This window comes from Carex rostrata, chromosome 3, assembly GCF_964058835.1.
Source record: "Carex rostrata chromosome 3, lpCarRost1.2, whole genome shotgun sequence".
NCBI classification, from domain to species: domain Eukaryota; kingdom Viridiplantae; phylum Streptophyta; class Magnoliopsida; order Poales; family Cyperaceae; genus Carex; species Carex rostrata.
The window spans coordinates 11,274,393-11,296,098 of NC_135920.1; the positions used below are offsets into that span (position 1 = coordinate 11,274,393).

Consider the following 21,706-nt stretch of genomic DNA (forward strand, 5'->3'; position numbering starts at 1 on the left):
ATTCTAAAACCACATGATCGAGTACTAGGATTTCAGAAACAAAACCATAATATTTTATTATTGATATAAATAGGTAAGTCTATTAATTTAATTATTTATTTATGACCCAAGAACTATATTGTGAGTCTGTGGCTCTGTGCATCACTTGGTTATAAATAGCAAAGCAAAAAAAGTACTAATCGCCACAATTAATTCTCTTTAACTACCCTTTTGCACAGACCTAATAAATCACTGAAACCTTCCACATCAAACCAATCCGTCCCTGAAACAAATGTTTCACGAATAAAAGAAGAGTAGAACTAGGTGCTCTTAAGCTCACCAAAGTTTTGGTGAGCTTAACTCTAAAACTCATCAAATCGATTTCAAATAATGAATCTGAACCGTTGAAACCCGCCTACCTTACGTGTGATGCATCTACATGTAAAATTTTTAAACATTCGAATTAATTTAGTATAAAGTCAAGCGGTCAAAAAACGTTCAAAAATGAATGCACTAAAATTAATTTATTAACCTTCTAATTTTGACCGCTTGACTTTATACTAAATTAATTCGAATGTTTAAAAATTTCACATGTAGATGCATCACACGTAAGGTAGGCGGGCTTCAATGGTTCGGATTCATCATTTGAAATCAATTTGATGAGTTTTAGAGTTCAGCTCACCAAAACTTTAGTGAGCTTAAGAGCACCCTAGTTCTACTCATAAAAGAAATTTATTTTTTGTAAATATTTTCTTATTAATATATCTGTTAGTTGAAAATTTTCCACTAACCATAAAAAAAATATCAATTTATATATGTCTACTAGTAATCGTTCCCGTGCATAACAACGGGAGCAAATTATGTAGTAGAAAACATTAAGCTTCTTAATAAGGAGGAGAGATAATTTAAATCAAATTTGTAGAGAAAAATAGTTAAATATTATATTTATCTACAAGATAACACATGTGAACTCTAGTGTAGTGATAAGAATTTTGGCACCAACAGAACCCAACAGGGTTCGAATCCCGCCTTCAGCAGAAAAAAAAGAAAAAGGGTGCGCGGTGCACAGATTCGGTCCGCAGGTGCCGTGCGTGGTTCAGAGGCGCAGTCCACGGGTGCGGCATGCGGTCTATGGGCACTAGATCATATGCGGCGCGACCAATACATACTTAAGTGTTGAAGCTCATAATTTGAAAAATTCATCTATGTGCGATCTGAAAATTCAACGGCTGAGCATCATTCAAAAAAAAATAATAATAAATCAGAACCCTTACAGAATCTAGACATTAAGCTCCTTAATAAGGAGGAGAGATATTCGTCATAACTGCTTGATTTAATATTATTTTCTCTAAAATTTTAAAATCATCTATTATTCATCTGAACACATTGATCTTATTAATATCTCCTTTTGTTAATTTAATAACTTAAAAATAAAAAGACTGTTTTGAGCTTACTTTTTAAAAAAAGTTAGACACCTGAGACGGGCAAACATTTTGACAAAGCAATTTTTTTTTCTCAGAAAATGACAAATCATGTACATTTTGGAAAATAAATTCTGCAGAAATTGTAAAGCAAAAGGAGCTTTAAACCTATACAAGAGCGATAGTTAGCACCCCCTTAGATTTTATAGGATTAATAGCTTTAGCTACTAAAATACTAAGCGGGGCTATTGTAAAGCAATATCAGATAAATTAAAGATATTTGACATTTGATGTACAATATCAGATAAAAACTAACAGGTCCGAAAAGTTTTGTACCCTGCAAAATAAAGATATTTGACATTTGATGTTTTGCAAGGATAAGCAAAACTTGGCCCGCAAACTAGCTTTGCAAATAAATTAAACAATGAAATGATTGACAACTAATAATTAAGTACAAGTTTTTTCTTTAATACAAGGAGAGCCCTTAATCTAAAAAAATAGAGACCTATGAAAAATTGGCTAGGGACACTACCAAGATTTCTTCACTGGTCAGGAGGAGGAAGCGTCGGTCCCGGGTCCCGGATCATCAGTCGGTCCCAGGTTCTCAGTTAGAGGTAACCCTGAAGAACCAAAATCAGGGAAAACACCAGGGGGCCTTTCAAGAGGTTTTATGGAGAGTAGCTGGGTCGAATCTCCCACCACATCAGCCCATCCATAATGCGGCTCCGCCCTTGCAAAAAGGAAATCAGAATGAAACATAGTCAAATTTGGGAATTGATAACTAATATAAAAATCTATGGTATCTCAAGAAAAGAATTTTTAAGTCCATTATTATCACATTGTAACACCAATGATGGCAGTATTAATTTCACTCAATTTATCGCTCGGTGGATTCCTACTTTGCCTTGCAAGGAAAAATGTTTCAGAACGAAATAGGGTACATTTGCCCACAAGTCAAATGCTGGCTGCTAAAACTTATTTAGTGCCATCATTGGTTTGTGCAATGTTGACATGCTTTTCAGAGGTTTCTACATAGTGGTTTTGTAAACAAAGAGCAAAGGTAGCACATTTATTTTTAACAAAAACAACTTCTAAATAAAACGCTCAAGTTTTTTTTTTTTTTTAGGGTTAGCGGCAAGTTGCCATCTAACACTCAAGTAAGTTATGTATCAAATAACAAAGTCTTACTCATAGTAAGTTTCCTCATTGACGAAGATATCCCAGCTTTCACCTGTGGTGCTCTTACCATACTTATGGACTTTACTGCATTTTACCAAAAGATTTATCTGAAGTTAAGCAAACTAAAATAAGTGACCATCAAACTGAAAAAAGCTTCTAAAACGATTCTAAAAGAAGATGATCACATACCCATCACCATTATGCTCCTCTCCCCAAGTTCTTGACCAACCTAGAAAATTAAATGTCAATAAGCAAGAGGTGTTGTAAAAAATATCAAGTAATGCATTAGAAAGGCATTGGCAGAGGAAGAAACTATTCTCAGCAATGTCAATGGTATAACTTTAACTTATTAATAAATTTATAAAGTAATTTTCTAAATTTCAGTGGGGTCATTTGACCACATTGTTGTCAATGTGGTTCCACCACTGTCAAAAAGAGATCAGCTTACGCTCGCCAGCAGGAGAAACATGCCAAGTCTCCCCTTGCCTTGAACCTATTCCAGCAAAAAACTTCTCCTCCCATTTATCTCCCCATCTTGTGCCTAATTTAGTCTCTGCCCATTTATCTGTCCTGTTATATTTCACGGAAGAAGCAAAATCACATTTAAGAGTCATGGCTTATTAACATAATCAGTTAAACTTAAATATAGCCAATTAGGACTCAGCTAATCCTCTTGAAAATTTGAGCATTGGTAAAGCATCTATTTTGCAATTAAGTCTGAATATAAGACATCGCCTCATTTCACCCTCAAATCCAGAAATCACCTTAACTGAACCTCAATTCAAACCAGCTTCAACTTAGCTACATAAGAACACTAAACAAACAAACAAAGAACCTAAAAAAAATCTCAGTACTGGTCAAACTAGTAATCAAATTGGCACTTGAATCATGCCGTTCATTACATTCAATGAGAGCTGACCAAATCATGTTGGGATAAACTTGCAACTGACCACTAAGTTAGATAAATTTAAAATTGGGAAGATAAATAAAATGAACAACCATTTAAGAACAAAGCCTCGGCCATCATAATGTTCGCCCCACTTCTCCCACCAGGACTGCTCGTTCAGCCTTCCATACTTATGGGCTCCTTTCTCAGTCCATCCTTTTGCATCATACTTCTCCCACCTACAGAATCAAAACAATCATAACAATTCAGGAATAACAATAAAAGAAGAGTGAGGCTATGGTAATATGCATATTACGGATTGACTCGCGCTATGGATCCATATCTCTATTTTTTAAGTTCAAACAATCGATTCGAACCGTTAAACATGATCTCCAAATGAAATGTACTTGAAAACCAAATTTTACATTTTTTTAGGATTTTTTTACTATTTTTTAAATAGGTAGAAAACCACAGCTTTTGGATGGTCCAAAATTTCAAATCAAGTGATATTCTACCTATCTAAAATATTAGTAAAAAAATATCTGAAAATGTAAAATTTGGTCTGCAAGTCTATTTTCATATGAAGATCATGTTAAATGGTTCAGATCAATTGTTTAGAATTTAAAAACGGAGATATGAGTCCATAGCACGAGCCACCGTGCAACATGCATAATACGCCTCACTCATAATTCATAAAAGAATATTATTGTTAAGAACAATCATAACAATTCAGGAATAACAATAAAAGAAGAGTGAGGCTATGGTAATATGCATATTACGGATTGACTCGCACTATGGATCCATATCTCTATTTTTTATGTTCAAACAATCGATTCGAACTGTTAAACATGATCTCCAAATGAAACTGTACTTGAAAACCAAATTTTACATTTTTTTTTAGGATTTTTTTACTATTTTTTAAATAGGTAGAAAACCACATCTTTTGGATGGTCCAAAATTTCAAATCAAGTGATATTCTACCTATCTAAAACATTAGTAAAATTTTTTTCTAAAAACATAAAATTTGGTCTGCAAGTCCATTTTCATATGAAGATCGTGTTAAATGGTTCAGATTGATTGTTTAGAATTTAAAAACAGAGTTATGAGTCCATACCGCAAGCCGGGGTTGTTTATATGCATAATATGCCTCACTCATAAAAGAATATTATTGTTAAGAACATAAGAGGGTTGAAGTTGTGTGTACCAATCTAAAAAATTAGTAAACAAAATTCTAAAAACGTAAAATTTGGTCTGCAAGTACATTCTCATATGAAGATTGTGTTAAATGGTTCAGATCGATTGTTTAGACTTAAAAAAAAAGAGATATGAGTCCATAGCGCGAGCCGCGGTGTAATATGCATATTACCATAGCCTCACTCAAAAAAGAATATTATTGTTAAGTAAGAACATAAGAGGGTTGAAGTTGTGTGTACCATTTCTCATACCACCCAGCATCCTCTGTGCCTGACCTCGCTTGCTTCTCTGCACTCCTCTCTATCCTTGCCAAGTTGCTGTTGCAAAAGATTACTCGCAACAATAATCACCAAGGATAAATTATAGCCAGAAAGCAGACTGACTGTCAAAGGAGGACATAATTTTTTAAATACGATTATAAAATGTGGTAATGATTACCTCCATTCATCTTGGTAAAGAACTTCTTTCCATGTTTCCCACCAAGAATCTCCCTCTGCATTCTTCCCAGATTTCTCAGCACCTGTAGAAAGAAACAATACTGTCATAAGCTAGAGGTTCTACAGGGAAGGATAGCTTTTAACTGTGGCACAATTGTCACACTCACTGAAATATCATCGTGGGTGTTGTGAAAACGGAGGGCATATAGCAGAAAGGTTCCATATGTAAATAATATAATTGAGGTTATAAAGAACTCAACAAACCTAATTCTTTGTAGCCTGTCCAATCACTTTTCTCCCACCACTGCCGAAGAAATTAAGAAATGATTGAACTTTAATAATTAATTTAATATGCACTCAAATACAAAAAGATGTAAGCTATAATCCAACAAATATTAAAAATCAAGGAGTACCTACTTGATTACCATAAACCAATCAGGTCAGGTCTGGTACTATATTTATTAATGAATCCAATGCACAAATCAAGGTTGAAGGCTTACCAAACTCCCCATCACAATCAGCACCATTTGGACCTGGTCAATTATATGCCAGGTGGAATTGATAAGAGGTCCCGGAGCCTAGTAAACTATTCAAGTGCACAACCAGACAAGCTACACTAGTTTTACAACCTCACAAGATTTCATTAAGGTTGTTGCATGTACAGCCATTCAAAATGTCAAACACTGTGTTATCTCTGACATGAACTACAAGGTATTATTTCAGGCAAGGAACAATCAGCTTACAGTTTCTTTCCACTCGACAGAACCATCTTTATTCTGGCCACCCATGCGGGCCCAGCGGCACCTGTACCCGTTCTCCCCTAAATCTTCGCCACTCTCTCGGTACCATGTACTCCCATCTTCGTTTGTGCCAAACTCCTTCACCTCTTCGTCAAGCAGGTTTATTCCCCACTCCTTTTCACTTGCAATTCCAGTGTCTTTATTCAAAAAGATATTTGAACCATTTCAGAATGATAATATGTTTAATAATCAAGGAAAGCAACTTTTTACCTATCCAAGGAACTACTTTTCTGCTTATTAAATGTAGCATTTTGGTTTTTTATACTTATTTAGTTTTTTTTGCATGGATAACCGACATAGAAATAGAGCTTACTGAGAAGTACAGGTAAGTAGGGCAGCAATTTTTCTTCCTTACATTTTGATGCGGGTTCACCAAAATATTTTGATGTGGGTTTATCCCTTCCATTTTTTAACTTATCTAAGGACCATAGTTTAATGTGGGTTTTACCAAAATATTTGGCTGGTACATACCATACCAATAAGATGATGTGGGTTTCACCAAAATTTAAGCCATGATACTGGCATTTTTCTTTCTTGGGGCACATGTATAACTCGATTATATAAAATGAGTTGTGGTTCCATTGGAAACAATTTCAGACAAAAATTTATTCAAAATAAATGAAGTACATCGGTATTAATTCAAAACTACTAAAATTCAGTTCGTCAAAACTTAAAAAAAAATCATACCATCATGACACATCATTTCATCAGTTACACTGAAATAGGAAAGCAATTGACGGGCAGAGTAGATAACAAACCTCTCTTAGGGGGAGTATCGCGAGATTGAGGGGCCGAATTTTTCCGAGTACAACGCAATTGTAATCCTTGGTTTTTGAAGAGCCTCTGAGATCTAGACAAACAAACATAACCAAATTATTAAAGATTAAAGGAACTACAAAGATGTAGACATCTAAAATATCAGGCAAAGTTCAGGCCTGTAAGTTAACTTATATAATAAAACAAAACCATGTGAAATAAACTCAGGAACATAAATGTCTAGCTTGATACGGAAAAGAAGTACAGAATATAACAGTACCAAAATACTGTACTGAAAATCAGTGTTTAACCACCAGTATCATGGGCAGTAGGACTTCCTAAGAGATATTGACTAAAATTTTGTTCTCAGTCTAATTAAGTTTACTTTGACCAAAATTGTTTTTCCAGTAAAAACCAAACGTAATTCAAAGTTTATTGCAAAATTTGGCACCTAACAGAATAAAAACTCAATGTTTGATCTCACCTTGCGTAGTTTCCAATTCCACTGATTTGACAAAAGAGTGATCTTATCAAATATTATTTTCAAATAAATTTCAAAGAACTGTTGAGGTCACTGGACTTGCTATTAAGTAAGAATTATAAAGAAAAGCAATCCAAATGACCTAATTCCTTTTAACTGCGGGCACCAGGTAGTCCCAAAGTATAATAGAAATCCAATTTACTACGTGATTCCTCTTTTGAAAAATTTGAAATTCGCAAGCTTAACTACCCACTGAACTGAAGTAGTTGGGAGCAACGTTAACCCTTTTAAAATAAGTGTTTAATGCACGTAATTCAGTCAGTGATATTCAATTGTCTCTTTGGCAAAGTGATCATCCCAAATTCCAAATCAACTATCCAAAACATTGTCAGAGAGAAAGAGAGCAACTTATAGTAGGTACCGTTGGGAAGGGTAAGAGAGAGGTAGCATAGACTTAGTCGAAACAGCTTTGCAACGCAAAGGACGCTCTCTGAAGACTGGCATTCGTACTTCTCCATGGTTAGAAGCGACTTCGAGTCGAGTTTTGAGGCCAAAGGGTCTTGCCACTAGCCCTCTGGTGCATGCTGCCATCTCTGGTTCCAACAGCCAAATAGCGAGCCAGGAAGAGGTGGCAGAAGTAAAAGAGACTACTTACAGAGCGCGCTTCATAAGCGATGGTAGAAGTGAAAGCGAGGTTTTGGAAGGTTAAAATGGAAGGGAAGGGGGAGGAGAGGAGAGGGGAGGAGCAGGTGATTTGAAGAGAAGCACAAGTTTGCAAGTGAATTGCCCCTACGCTCGGTGTACAATATTATTCATGCACCGTAACTGCGAGTGCATTATGAAATAATTTAGTTAATTATGACATTTGCTATGTATAGATATTTTTTTTCTTAATAGAGCCTAAAATAGCTGTATAAAATTATATAATTATTTTAAAATAGATATTATCAATAGTAGTATTTTAATCCATATGACTATCTTAGACATTAACAACTAATGTGAAATATTTGGTCAAGTTAATTAGCATATTCATTTTGAATATATTTTGTAGGCGATTACTAAATTATATATCATATCATAAACATAATCTTAAATTTTAGTTTAATTTCATAAATTATTTAATTGTTCCTCTAACTATTTTTGTGTTTTAATTGCTATACTATTTAAATCAAATTAATTCATTTTTCTTTAATTAAATAAAAAAAACTAGGACGATTAATTTCTTTCACATCTATCTAATATTGATATTTTTTTTCTCATTTGTTCCTTCATGACCTCCTATACACTGTGATTATATTTTTTTTTCAACTTTCTTATTTTTATTGTATCATAAAAGACTCGTAAAGGGAAAAAAAATAGGTAAGGTGTTGTTTGGTACAGAAATAAAACGACAAATTTTATGCCCACTCTTATACGTGATAAGCGTTATCTCTTTATAAATGAAAATAATATCCATACCTAATAGGTTTGAAGATTAACACACAAAATTAAGAATTTTGTTAAGAAGGATATATAAATAGAGAGAATCATAAAAAAAATATAAATTGTTGCCATAATTGAATAATCAGAAATAAAACAATTAGAAAAAAAAGCCAATAATTAAAGATTATACACACACCCACATTGAGAGAGAGAGAGTTGGGCTATGGTGAGTTGCGAAGTAAGGGCCTTGTTTTGCTTCACATCCATATTTTTTTATATTTGAAATTTCAAAGAGACGATCCGAACCGCCCAACATGAACTTCATATTGAAATGTACTAGGAGACCAAATTTATATATTTTTTAAAATTGTTTACTAATTTTTTAGAATATTTTAAAATCAATGTTTTTTATGGTCCAGAATCCGTCCAAAAACAACGGTTTTCTACCTATCTAAAAAATTTCCAAAAATGTAAAATTTAGTCTCCAAGCAACTTTCAATATGGATATCATGTTGAGCTATTCGAAACAATTGTTTGGTCTTTGAAAACGAAAATATAAGCGTAAAGTAAAGCAAAATTCTTATTTCGCAACTCATCATAGCCCATCTCTCTTTATATATATATGGATGAAATAAATTTTATTTATAACATTTTTATTTTTTTCAATATCTCCTATAAAATATAATTATTATTTTTAATCTTTATCATTTTATCATTAAAGGGAGAACGAAAGCAAGCAAAGTAATTGTTTCGTACGAAGCAATGAAAACTCTTATACTTGCTTTACACGGGAGAAACATTATCTCTTAAATCCGAAAATAATATCTATACTAACCACGTTCAAAGAGTAATAAAGAAGTTAGACTAATAACTAAATCATAAATCGATAGAATTATAAAGAAGAAAATATTGCAAATAATTCGCACAAAATTAAAAAATCGATTTATAATTTAGTTATAACTAACTATACTTGGATCACATAATCTGTTTGATTTAAAAAGCATCTCATTTATAGCTGTTCAGTGTTTTATTGTGCATAGTTTACGGTATAGACCATATCTTGTTTTGACATGATTAGAAAATTATATTGGTGGGGTCAGGGTTCTGGCAGAAGGGTGTTAATTTACACGTGAGCTGAGGCGTCAGGGCCCACAGTCCCATAGCATGGGGCTCGCTGCGTACGCCGTTTGTGGTCTGCTTTGTTCCGATCAATAGGCTGGGTCCGGGCCGTACCAGGCCGGGCAACCGTTGGGTTCTGCATTGTTTGGTCCATGGATCCTCTCCAACTGTAAGGACGCGATTGAAAATTTCTAAACAGATCAGGTCCGTTTCATTTGAATCGGACGGCTATGATTTATACTGCCTGATCTCACGGATAATGAAAGTATCTTTGAATCTGTTCAAAGATTCTTTGAATCTGGATTTTCTCCAAAAAAAACTTTGAATCTGTTTAGTTGTGCTTGTACAGATGAAGGCCTGAAGGGGAAGACGCCGTCAGATCCAGGTGGAATAGCAATTACTCGTATTTTCCTACGGAAAATTACTAGAAAAGAATTAGACTATCGAACTTAATTTTATAACTCCTAGATATAACACACATATTAGCAATGTACCATACAATTATGATAACGGAAATCATCCGATTTGACATATCAAATTCATATTTCATAGTTACGCAAGTGGAAAATAAAATGGAAAGATTATATTGATAACTATCCATTTTTTACAATAAAATAAAAAAATGCCTCTAAATTTTTTGTGTCTCCATTATGCCTTCATTTTTAATATTTCAATAATTTGAAATTCAAAACTCAAATGTCAAATAAAACAGTTATATTTGATATATATCATTTTTTTTTTGGTATCTTTCATGACCCGTAGGCCTTACAAACTTCCACTCACAACAGAATTAGAAAACTGCTAAGTATCTAAATCTAGATCCCAACCCATTCTGTCAGTCCCCTCCCTTCTAGCTTGGTTTGCCAAAAGATGCGCCATTTGCAACTCATGATGGTCCCTGCCTTGATGTACCACTGTCAATCCTCTTCTTTGGTCCTTTAATTGCCAGGCCTCCCAAATTTCATGGAAACTCCTCCAGTCATGAATTTTTGGCTGCCGATGAGCTAGGGAATCCACTGTCTCCAGGGAGACAGTGTACACAGTACCCCGATTACCACCATGTGCAGTGAGCAATTTGAGTCCCTGTAATACACTGCTATTGCTTCCACTTGAGCTGAATTGACCGCGGTTACCCTTTTTGCAACCCACTGAATTACTCTACCCCTGCTAACAACATACAATCCGATGCCCGCTGACCCATCAACAGACCAAGAACCATCCACTACACATATTGGATCCCTTTGAGACCCGTTAGCCCGTATCCCCTGATTTGACTCCTCATTACCCGGCTACACCTTTACTCCTTCCGAATACAATGGCTGACATGCAAGCAATATTTCATTGTAGTATTTTGAGCAGGTATACAAATTCTGCTGCTTCCCTCCTATGACAGCGTCATTTCTAACCCGCCAAATTGCCCACATCATGCACAAGGTTTTAAGTATATCCAGATCCGATAGAGTTAAAAAGAAAGAAGACATGATTTCTCTAAACGAACCTTGAAGGCTGTCAGACCTGAATGTCAGCGGCGATGCCCACCAAGCCGCTCTTGGGAAATTGCAAGCAAAGAGCATATGCTCTATTGATTCTGATTGCCGGTTGCACAGTTTACAAGTCGTTGTGACAGAGGAGATTCTTGACCCAATGATCTCCAGCACTGGCAAGGCACCAGTAACACATCGCCAGATGAAAATCTTCAATTTTGGTACCAGGCCAGTCACCTTCCACACCTTGGTCCAAAACTCCTTGTCCACCTGATTGCCACTATCCCCTTTGATCATCTGATAAGCTTTTTTGACTGTGAATTTCCCATCTCTCGCATAGGTGAATATAAGCGTATCCGGTGCTGAGGATTGAGATGGAGCAATCGCAGTATTCAGGTTGATATCCAAGGCCAGCTGAAATCCAAACAGTGACTGTAGCCTATCAAAATCCCAGTTTCTTGTTTCAGGCGAGATGAGTGAGCTAACCATCAACCTCCTCTGCTGGGCGTTAGAGGCATAGTTGAGCTCCCAACCCGGGTACCATCGTTGCGAAAAGACCCGAATTTTGGTGCCATCCCCTATCTTCCAAGCCAGGTGCGGTTGCAGTACAGGTTTCAAGGCAATCAGATTTCGCCAGAGCATAGTGCGAGCATTCCTTCTAGTTGCGAGCCAGAAACCCGATCGGGGATAGTATTTAGCGAGGAGTGTTGCTGCCCATGGGGATGCGACTCCTTCAGCTAGTTTCCATGCCATCTTTAACACCAGTGCCATATTCATTTCTTTCAAGCTTCTTAGACCCAAGCCCCCCATTCCTTCCGGGACCGTTATCTTGCTCCAAGCCACGTAAGCCATATGCTTATTCCCTATTTCTCCTCCCCAAAAAAAATTCCTCATTATGGCTGTTAGCTTCCTAATAACCCTTACCGGAATGACCACGGTGCCCATCGCATAGACAGAAAGACTCTCAAGCACTGACTTGATTAGAATGAGCCTGCCCGCATGAGATAGCCTCTTAGCCTTCCATAGGTTGAGTCTCTTCTCAAATCTGTCAATAAGGTAATCAAAGGAAGCCCTTTCCGAGACCACCACTGGACATCCAAGGTATGTTTCATGTTGGGATGCATCTTGAACATCAAACCTACTTCTGAAATATGCCTTGTGTTGATCATCAGTGTTGATGGAGAACCACACCTTTGACTTAGCCGTGTTAATGCTCAAACCTGACAAGGAAAAAAAACTCGTTAGTGTACCTTTGAGCTCCTCCACTTCGCGGTCCGACAGAGAGCCCATAAGGATCAGATCATCCGCAAATAAGGAGCAAGCCATCGGAGGTGCTGTTCGTGCAAGCTTTAGACCCCTGATTTGACCGGCCGACATTTTGAGATTAAGCCATCTTGCCAACGGATCCATGGCTAGGATAAACAGGTATGGCGACATGGAGCACCCTTGTCGGAGGCCACGTGTCGGACGAAAAAACCCGTCCCCTCTTCCGTTGAGCTGAATAGTGAACTTGGCAGATCTGACAGTATATCATTTTCTCTATGTGCTAATAAGTTATTACGGCATTTTCACTTTATTTTGATCAGTATAATGAGCTTGCAAAAATATATTGATATGAATAAATTATGGATGTTGATTTTGTTAACTTATTAATTCATATAAAAATAAGGGAGACTTTCATATATACCACTCAAAAACTGTGAAATTACATATTTACCATCCAAATTTTTGTAATTACATATTTACCATCTAAAAATCTAATAACTCACAAATTTACCCAATATAACTTTAGTATATATCAAATATACCCAAAACTCAGATTAATTATGTTTAATTTTCTTAAAATTATAATTAATCAAGGATTAACTTAGCACCCTCTCTTTCTTTTCTTAGAACTGTTCTCCTTTATACTCAATATAAAATATTAAGAAAAGATATTCCAAACTGAACCAGTAATAAAACACAGATTCTCAAGCTCAGTTACTACTTTGATAACGGGTTGCGATATCAGCGTCAAATTCAGTATGAGTTATTTTGTTGAAAAAGTTAGAGTGGTTACCTTATTTTAGACGATCAAGCTGGAGTTGAAATTCTTATATCCGAGTCTGTTGCCCATTCTCTTAGTGTTTAAGTGGGAGAGATGAGATGAGGAGAGAGTTTAAGCGAAAATGAAAAGTTACGTCAAAAAAGACGGGAGGAAAATCTATGCGCAAAATAGGAAGGGGCAAAGAAGGAGAATCTATTTTGAACTTAATTGCTTGAGATTGCAAATTTGTCAAGATGTTTTACGAGGTTATGAAAAATAGAGTCTTGCATAATTGGACTTCATTGTCTGAAAATGCATAAAGTATAAAACTCATGTTTATTTTTCAAAAATTTGTGTGATTGTTAGAATTAAGTACTTGTTTGAAAAATTTTGATTGTGATTTGGATGACTTTGAAAGATTAGAAATAACCCCATGTTTGATCAAAGAATTGCATAGGATGGGATGTTTTGAGACTTTGAAAAAATGAAAACTTGAATTGTATTGAAAAAACATTTTGAAACTGAACCGTGCCTTTTAAAATAGGGAATTGGGGATTTTAAATAATAGAAAGATTGGGATATCTATTGGTATGAAAGAATACCTTGGATGTGTGTATTCATGATATATGCAAATGAATAAAAGAAAAGATGGAGAAAATAAGAGTATTGGCCAGGAACGCCTTTGAGCTCGTCTCCCAAAGAAAAAAAGAGTACTGGCACAATCCTAAGGGATGCCTTTGAGCTCGAAAAGTTTCAAAAATATTTGCAGTTATCAACACATGAAATCTGCGACTTTCTAACCTAAACTTGTTTCAAGCTTGGGGGGGGCGAAAAAGGAAAAATCACCACAAACGAGGGCATAATTTCAATGTAAGAATGAAAGATTGATCAATTCAAGTAATTAGTTTTTGCAAATATTAAAGCATCTCAGAATATGAAGTTTGATTAGTCAATTTGTGGGGTGAATCAAAATTGATCAAGGAAAGTCCAAATTAAAAGGGTTTTCGAGGTTCTTAATATAGCAAGCTCATGCAAATTTTTCGCATTAAGAATTTAATTTGCATTTAGTTAGTCCAAAGTCCAACTCGGTACCTAAGTATGGATCTTTGCTTGAGGACAAGCAAGATTTCAGCTTGGGGGAATTTGATATTGTTGGGTTTTATGAAACGGTTCAAACCCATTAGTTTAGCTTAACAGCGGAAGTGTGTAAAACAAAAATTTTACGGTTAAGTTAAGCTAAAAATTAAACGAGGTATGTCAGGAAACCTTCCAAGGCGGTCCACCTTCAGTATTCTTTCGGCATCAAAACCTCATTTAATTCATTTACAGATCTACTCCATAATTGATTTTCTAAAGCATTAAATCTATTTACAAATTAAATAGATTAATATAATAATTTATACCTTGATTCCAAATCTCAGTTGGAATGCAGACCGAGCGAGTAGAGCCTCACCAGGGATGGAATCGACTCGCAGTATCACACGTGTGATACCTCTATTGGTTATCCACCAGGACTAACCAGAGAGCGATTTATTTCTTTTGCCAGAAATACCGTAAACTGCGGAATTCTGCAAAAACACTATTCATCGAAACCGTAACCGAGAAAGAGAGAAAATAGAAACTCGAATCGATCAGACAAATCAGATACGATATATGTGAATTAGTAATTTTCTCTCTACCCCTACCCTTCTATTTATAGGCATCAATATGCATGAAATTACCAAAATGCCCATGCCACCTAGGTGACACATATGCATGGCGGTTTAGAGGAGGTCGGCAAAACAAACAAAATCAAATTTCATTTCTGAACTCTTGGCCGACATACACCTTTAATATATATATATAGAGTTAGGTTGGGGTGCTATGATAGCATAGTGACCTCTATGCTACGGCTCAATATTCGAGTTTTCAAAATCCAAACGGTCGATCCGAACCGTTCATCTTATTCTCCATATTAATATCTGCTTGGAGACCAAATTTTATAATTTTCTGAATTTTTTTACTATTCATTAAGCCACTTTGAAAATCTCTAATCCAATGGTTTTACTGTTTTGTGCAGCCACCGTTGGATCAACAATTTTGTAAAATACTTAATAAATAGTAAAAAAATTCAGAAAAATGTAAAATTTGGTCTCCAAGCAGATATTAATATAGAGAATAAGATAAACGGTTCGGATCGACCGTTTGGATTTTGAAAACTCAAATATTGAGCCGTAGCATAGAGGCCACTATGCTATCCATAGCACCCCAGCCTAACTCTATATATATATGAGGAGGGATCAAGTTACAACATTTTTTGAGTTACAACAAGCATTATTTACATTTTCAAAGTCCAAATCGTCGATCCAAACCGTTAGATGTGATCTCTACAATAAAATGTGCTTGGAGACCAAATTTTACATTTTTTGGAATTTTTTTACTATTTATTAAGGTGGGTACAAAAACTAGTCAAATTCATACCATTGAATTTTGTACCCATCTTAATAAATAGTAAAAAAAATCCAAAAAATATAAAATTTGGTCTCCAAGCACATTTTATTGTAGAGATCACATCTAACGGTTTGGATCGACGATTTGAACTTTGAAAATATAAATAATGCTTGTTGTAACTTGTTGTAACTCAAAAAATGTTGTAACTTGATCCCTCCTCTATATATATATATATATATATATATTTAGATTTGTTTTGATTCGGCCGACATGATTTCATTTGATTTATATTTTGAATTTTTGGATTTCAATTTTTAATTAAAGTTTTAATTTGCTAGGTTAGCCTAAAATTAAAACCATAATTAATATTTAAAATCTAAATCAAAATTATATATATAATTGTTCTAAACAATTATATTTCTCACGGTTCGGTTTCGGTTGTTGTTCGGTAACTTTTATACAACGTAACGTGTACGTTTATAAATTAACCGTTGTTTCTGCTTGTCAATTTTATATGACATTTATAATTTAATTATATCACGTATAATTAATTATAACCATCTTAATATTAATTATAATCAATTTATAATTAATCAATAAGATTCTCCGAGTAGCTCCTATATGGTGTGACCCAATAGGATCTATGTTATGTTGGTAAACAGAGTTAAAACTGTTTTAACTTCTGTAATCATGAGCGGCATCTGGAAACACATCATGACCATCCAATTACACAGATGATGCTGTACTGTACAATATCACGATCCAGTAAACAATTTACTTGTGCCAGTTCTTTTGTCTCATAGCTATCAGATCAGTTTCAAGGTAGATGTGTGTCATCCTTGGTAACTGTATCTATTTCTTGATCTTGAGTAGATTATCAAATATAATTACTCTTGTAATTATACCGCATGCAAATAATCTAACTCTACCAAGGGGCCCAGTGATGCTATAGCTCGTATAGAGATACGAGGGACAAATAGTATTCTTGACAGACTATCACTTCCTCAGCTAAGTTATACATATGGAAATGCTACCGTTATGGCTGCTTTTTACGGACAGCGTTAGATAACACTTACTCATATATATTTCTTAGTGGGAATGATAAATACCTCATACTGTATAACTTTGACACTGAATGAAAACATTAATGACACGAACACAATTCTATTTAATGTTTCATTCGGGGTCTGTCAAATACCATGTTCCTAGAACATGTATTTATGTGATTAAAATGACATCTCGTGTCAGGTGGTTTGTAAAACTTAACCATCTTTTAATTCACATACTAACCTTATAGCGGTAATTAGTGTTCCTGCTAATTACCTTGGTCAGTGACCTTTTAAGAGTATATATCATCTATATTATGGAGTTTCACAATTTCAGTCATGAACTCGAAATGATCCACAAATGCAATAATACTCAAGGCAACAAAATGATATATAAATAAACATTCAATTCATGAACAAAGCTTTATGATTAATTTATCGTATTATTGACTTCTAGATTATTACAAACTAACAGATATTACGCTATTATATCTATATTTCCGACCGAATAATGTACCAAAACATGTGCCCAAAACAGTAAAACCATGTTTATTCCATTAAATATCTGAATATGGTACTGCTACGCTTTTATTCTTATCTTGCAGGAAACGGGCGAAAATGGGAAGAAAATCTATTTTCTGACTTTTCTACACGGGTCGGACAAGCCTTGACACGGCCATTGTCAGACAAATCTGTTTTCTGACTTTTCTACACGGGTCAGACAAGCCTTGACGCGGCCCTTGTCAGACATCTGTTTTCTGACTTTTCTACACGGGTCAGACAAGTTTTGATACGGGTCGGACAAGTTCTGACATGGGTCGGACAAGTTTTGACACGGGTCTTGTCAGACAAATCTGGCAGGAAATCTGGAAATTGGGAAAGAAGTCTGAATGAAGGAAAGTCGGTCTTGGGTCTTTAAAAACGTGATTCCCTGCACCAGGGAGGGTATCTGGGCATGCTGGATCAACCTAAGGTTTGGGAGCGAGGGCTTGGCTTAGAGAACAAGTAGAGAGGCGAAAAACGAGAGTTTTGCGACGGATCTTCTTTGTTCCTTGAGTTTTGTCATAAGCTCCCTTATCATTATCTTTACTTGTTTTATTTATTTTCTTTTCTTTTAGCTTCTAAGGTTAAGATATAATCGAATGTTTTGTTTTGCATGATAGTTATTTGATTCTTGTGTTAGAATTTGTGTTTGTTTGATTGTGTTTGATTTTAATTGCTTATATTAAGTTGTTTGATTTGTATTGGTTTGTCACTAGATGCATGATCACATCTAAAATACATCCTCCCCGTTAAAATCTCTCAACCAAAGCTAAGTACATGAGGTAGGTTTAGTGATCCGAAAGGTAAAACCAAATAGTAGCCGAAAGGTGAACATTTCCTCTTATCGACAGATAAGAGGTTACCTTTAGTATACCAAACAAGCAACTAGGTAATTCGGACCAACACGAAAGTCGAAGTGTAGAATCATAAGAGGGTAAATATTGCAATTCCATACCAAGTCAATAAACCAATATACGACAGTTGAGGTTTAGAAACATTAGGTCTGGTCAATTGAACCCTACACAAAGGAACAGCACAAAGAAACAGTAACTGGTGCATTAACTCGAAGTCAGTACGGGTCGGACAGGAAGCTGTATGACCCGTATTACCTGATACGATCCGTACAGGAAGCTGTACGACCCGTGTCAGGGACTGAGAGGCAGAACTTAGATGAGTCTGAAACCCTGGAAACGCCTTTTTATTCTTATTAAACAAAACCCCAAAAATATTTATTGTTTTGATTATTATTATTTATCTTTTTAAAACACCAAAATCACATTTTCAAGTTCTAGAGTTTATTTAATTTAAGTAAAGTCTAGTTAAGTTTTAACCGTCCATGTGGATCGATACCTGATAATACTACGCGATTAGGATTGTACACATGCAATCTGAGTCAAAAGTGTAATCAAGGTTAAAAGGTACAGCTTGATGTACTGAAACTTTGTGCATACTTTTGTGTGAACAGTTGTCTATGTTAGTTTGTAATAATCTAGAAGTCAATAATACGATAAATTATCATAAAGCTTTGTTCATGAATTGAATGTTTATTTATATATATCATTTTGTTGCCTTGAGTATTATTGAAATTATGGATCATTTCGAGTTCATGACTGAAATTGTGAAACTCCATAAATATAGATAATATATACTCTTAAAAGTCACTGACCAAGGTAATTAGCAGGAACACTAATTACCGCGATAAGGTTAGCATGTGGATTAAAATATGGTTAAGTTTTACAAACCACCTGACACGAGATGTCATTTTAATCACATAGATACATGTTCTAGGAACATGATATTTGACAGACCCCGAATGAAACATTAAATAAAATTGTGTTCGTGTCATTTATGTTTTCATTCAGTGTCAAGTTCTACAGTATGAGGTATTTATCGTTCCTACTAAGAAATTTGTATGTGTGAGTGTTATCTAACGCTGTCTGTAAAAAGCAGTCATAACGGTAGCATTTCCATATGTATAGCTTAGCTGAGGAAGTGATAGTCTGCCAAGAATACTATTTGTCCCTCGTATCTCTATACGAGCTATAGCATCACTGGGCCCCTTGGTAGAGTTAGATTATCTGCATGCGGTATAATTACAAGAGTAATTATATTTGATAATCTACTCAAGATCAAGAAAAGATACAGTTAGCAAGGATGACACACATCTACCTTGAAACTGATCTGATAGCTATGAGACAGAAGAACAGACACAAGTAAATTGTTTACTGGATCGTGATATTGTACAGTACAGCATCATCTGTGTAATTGGATGGTCATAGTGTATACTGCCAGATGCATCCTATGATTATAGAAGTTAAAACAGTTTTAACTCTATTTACCAACATAACACAGATCCTATTGGGTCACACCATATAGGAGTTAATCGGAGAATCTTATTGTGATTGATTATAAATTGGTTATGATCAATATTAAGATGGTTATAATTAATTATACGTGTTATAATTAAATTATATTTGTCATGTTAAAAATGACAAAACAAAAACTAATGGTTATAATTAGTTATACTTGGTATAATTAATTATAATTAATTGTACGTCGTTTAGAATGACAAACAGAAACACAGGTTTGTTTATAAACGTGTTTCACATGTTGTATAAAAATTACCAAACGAAAACCGTAAACGAATATAATTGTACATGACAATTATGTTAGTTTGTAATAATCTAGAAGCCAATAATACGATAAATTATCATAAAGCTTTGTTCATGAATTGAATGTTTATTTATATATCATTTTGTTGCCTTGAGTATTATTGCATTTATGGATCATTTCGAGTTCATGACTGAAATTGTGAAACTCCATAATATAGATGATATATACTCTTAAATAGTCACTGACCAAGGTAATTAGCAGGAACACTAATTACCGCGATAAGGTTAGTATGTGGATTAAAAGATGGTTAAGTTTTACAAACCACCTGACACGAGATGTCATTTTAATCACATAGATACATGTTCTAGGAACATGGTATTTGACAGACCCCGAATGAAACATTAAATAGAATTGTGTTCGTGTCATTAATGTTTTCATTCAGTGTTAAGTTCTAAAGTATGAGGTATTCATCTTTCCTACTAAGAAATGTGTATGTGTGATTGTTATCAAACGCTGTTGGTAAAATCCAGTTATAACGGTAGCTCTTCGGTATACATGGCTTAGCTGAGGTAGTGATGGTTTACCAAGAATACTATTTGTCCCTCGTATCTCAATACGAGCTATAGCATCACTGGGCCCCTTGATAGAGTAAGATTATCTGCTAGCGGTATAATTACAAGAGTAATTATATTTGATAATCTGCTCAAGATCAAGAAAAGATTCAGTTAGCAAGGATGACACACATCTACCTTGAAACTAATCTGATAGCTATGAGACAGAAGAACAGACACAAGTAATTGTTTACTGGATCGTGATATTGTACAACACAGCATCATCTATGTAATTGGATGGTCATGATGTGTTGCCAGATGCCGCTCATGATTATAGAAGTTAAAATAGTTTTAACTCTATTGACCAACATAACACAGATCCTATTGGGTCACACCATATAGGAGTTAATCGGAGAATCTTATTGTGATTGATTATAAATTGGTTATGATCAATAGTAAGATGGTTATAATTAATTATACGTGTTATAATTAAATTATAAATGTTATGTAAAAATAACAAGCAAAAACATTGGTTAATTTATAAACGTGTGTGACACGTTGTATAAAAGTTAACCGGTTAATTTATAAATGTGCAGGACACGTTGTATAAATTATTGAAACAACAACCGCAAGAAAAATATATATAATTGTTCAGAATAATTATACGAATATTATTTGTATTCGGGCCGAGGGCATTCGGGTCTTTTCAGATTCGTCCTTATCCGCATGACACGTCATCGATCCTATCCAGATGACACGTCATCGATCTTATCCACATGACATGTCATCCTTATCCATTCAATGGCATATCTTGTAAATAGGCCGAACTTGGAGGGTATTTTGGTCTTTTGGCAACCGACCCTAAACCCTATAAATAGGGGTGGAGGGGTAGAGAGAAAAATCGGTAATTCACTCATACCGTTTCGTGTCGAAACGGATCGGTATTTTCTCTCTTTCTCGGTTTCTCTCCCAAATATTGTTTCAGTTGAGAAAAGAAAGTTATACGTAGTTGACGTATAATCTTGCGGGTTGTCGTGAAGTATATTTACGGGATTGATGAATAGTGTTTTACCGAATTTCGCAGTATGTCAGTTTTGCATATTGATGAAACTGAGCAACCGAAAATTCGTGTTTACCGGTTTTCGTCTTTTTCTCGTGAATAGTGTTTTTGTAGAATTCTGCGGTTTACGGTATTTCTGGCATAAGAAATAAACCGCTCTCCGGTTAGTCCTGGTGGATAACCGATAGAGGTATTACACGTGTGATACTCCGAGTCGATTCCTTCCCTGGTGAGGCTCTACTCGCTCGGTCTGCATTCCAACTGTAATTTGGAAATAAT

The 21,706-nt window shown here is 35.0% G+C and overlaps 1 protein-coding gene across 1 annotated transcript; it reads right to left on the minus strand.

Moving 5' to 3' along the window:
* Window positions 1-1,767: 1,767 nt before the first annotated feature.
* Window positions 1,768-7,858, minus strand: LOC144551474 (inactive purple acid phosphatase-like protein). Its single transcript, XM_078299442.1, has 11 exons — window positions 7,555-7,858; window positions 6,655-6,746; window positions 5,840-6,033; window positions 5,361-5,400; window positions 5,098-5,179; window positions 4,899-4,976; window positions 3,579-3,704; window positions 3,028-3,149; window positions 2,769-2,808; window positions 2,589-2,663; window positions 1,768-2,130 (listed from the first exon to the last, which is right to left on the minus strand). The coding sequence occupies exons 1-11, from the start codon at window positions 7,722-7,724 to the stop codon at window positions 1,950-1,952; spliced, it is 1,200 nt and encodes a 399-aa protein (XP_078155568.1). The 5' UTR covers window positions 7,725-7,858; the 3' UTR covers window positions 1,768-1,949.
* Window positions 7,859-21,706: the final 13,848 nt, after the last annotated feature.

Bases quoted from the DNA above. Each gene is read 5' to 3' on its own strand.
- LOC144551474 (XM_078299442.1), bottom strand. From the start codon at position 7,724: ATGGCAGCATGCACCAGAGGGCTAGTGGCAAGACCCTTTGGCCTCAAA. The intron at 6,747-7,554 runs GTACCTACTATA...TTGTTTGTCTAG, and splicing joins CTCTCTTACCCTTCCCAACG to ATCTCAGAGGCTCTTCAAAA. The intron at 3,705-4,898 runs GTACACACAACT...TTGATTCTGTAG, and splicing joins GCTGGGTGGTATGAGAAATG to GTGGGAGAAGTATGATGCAA.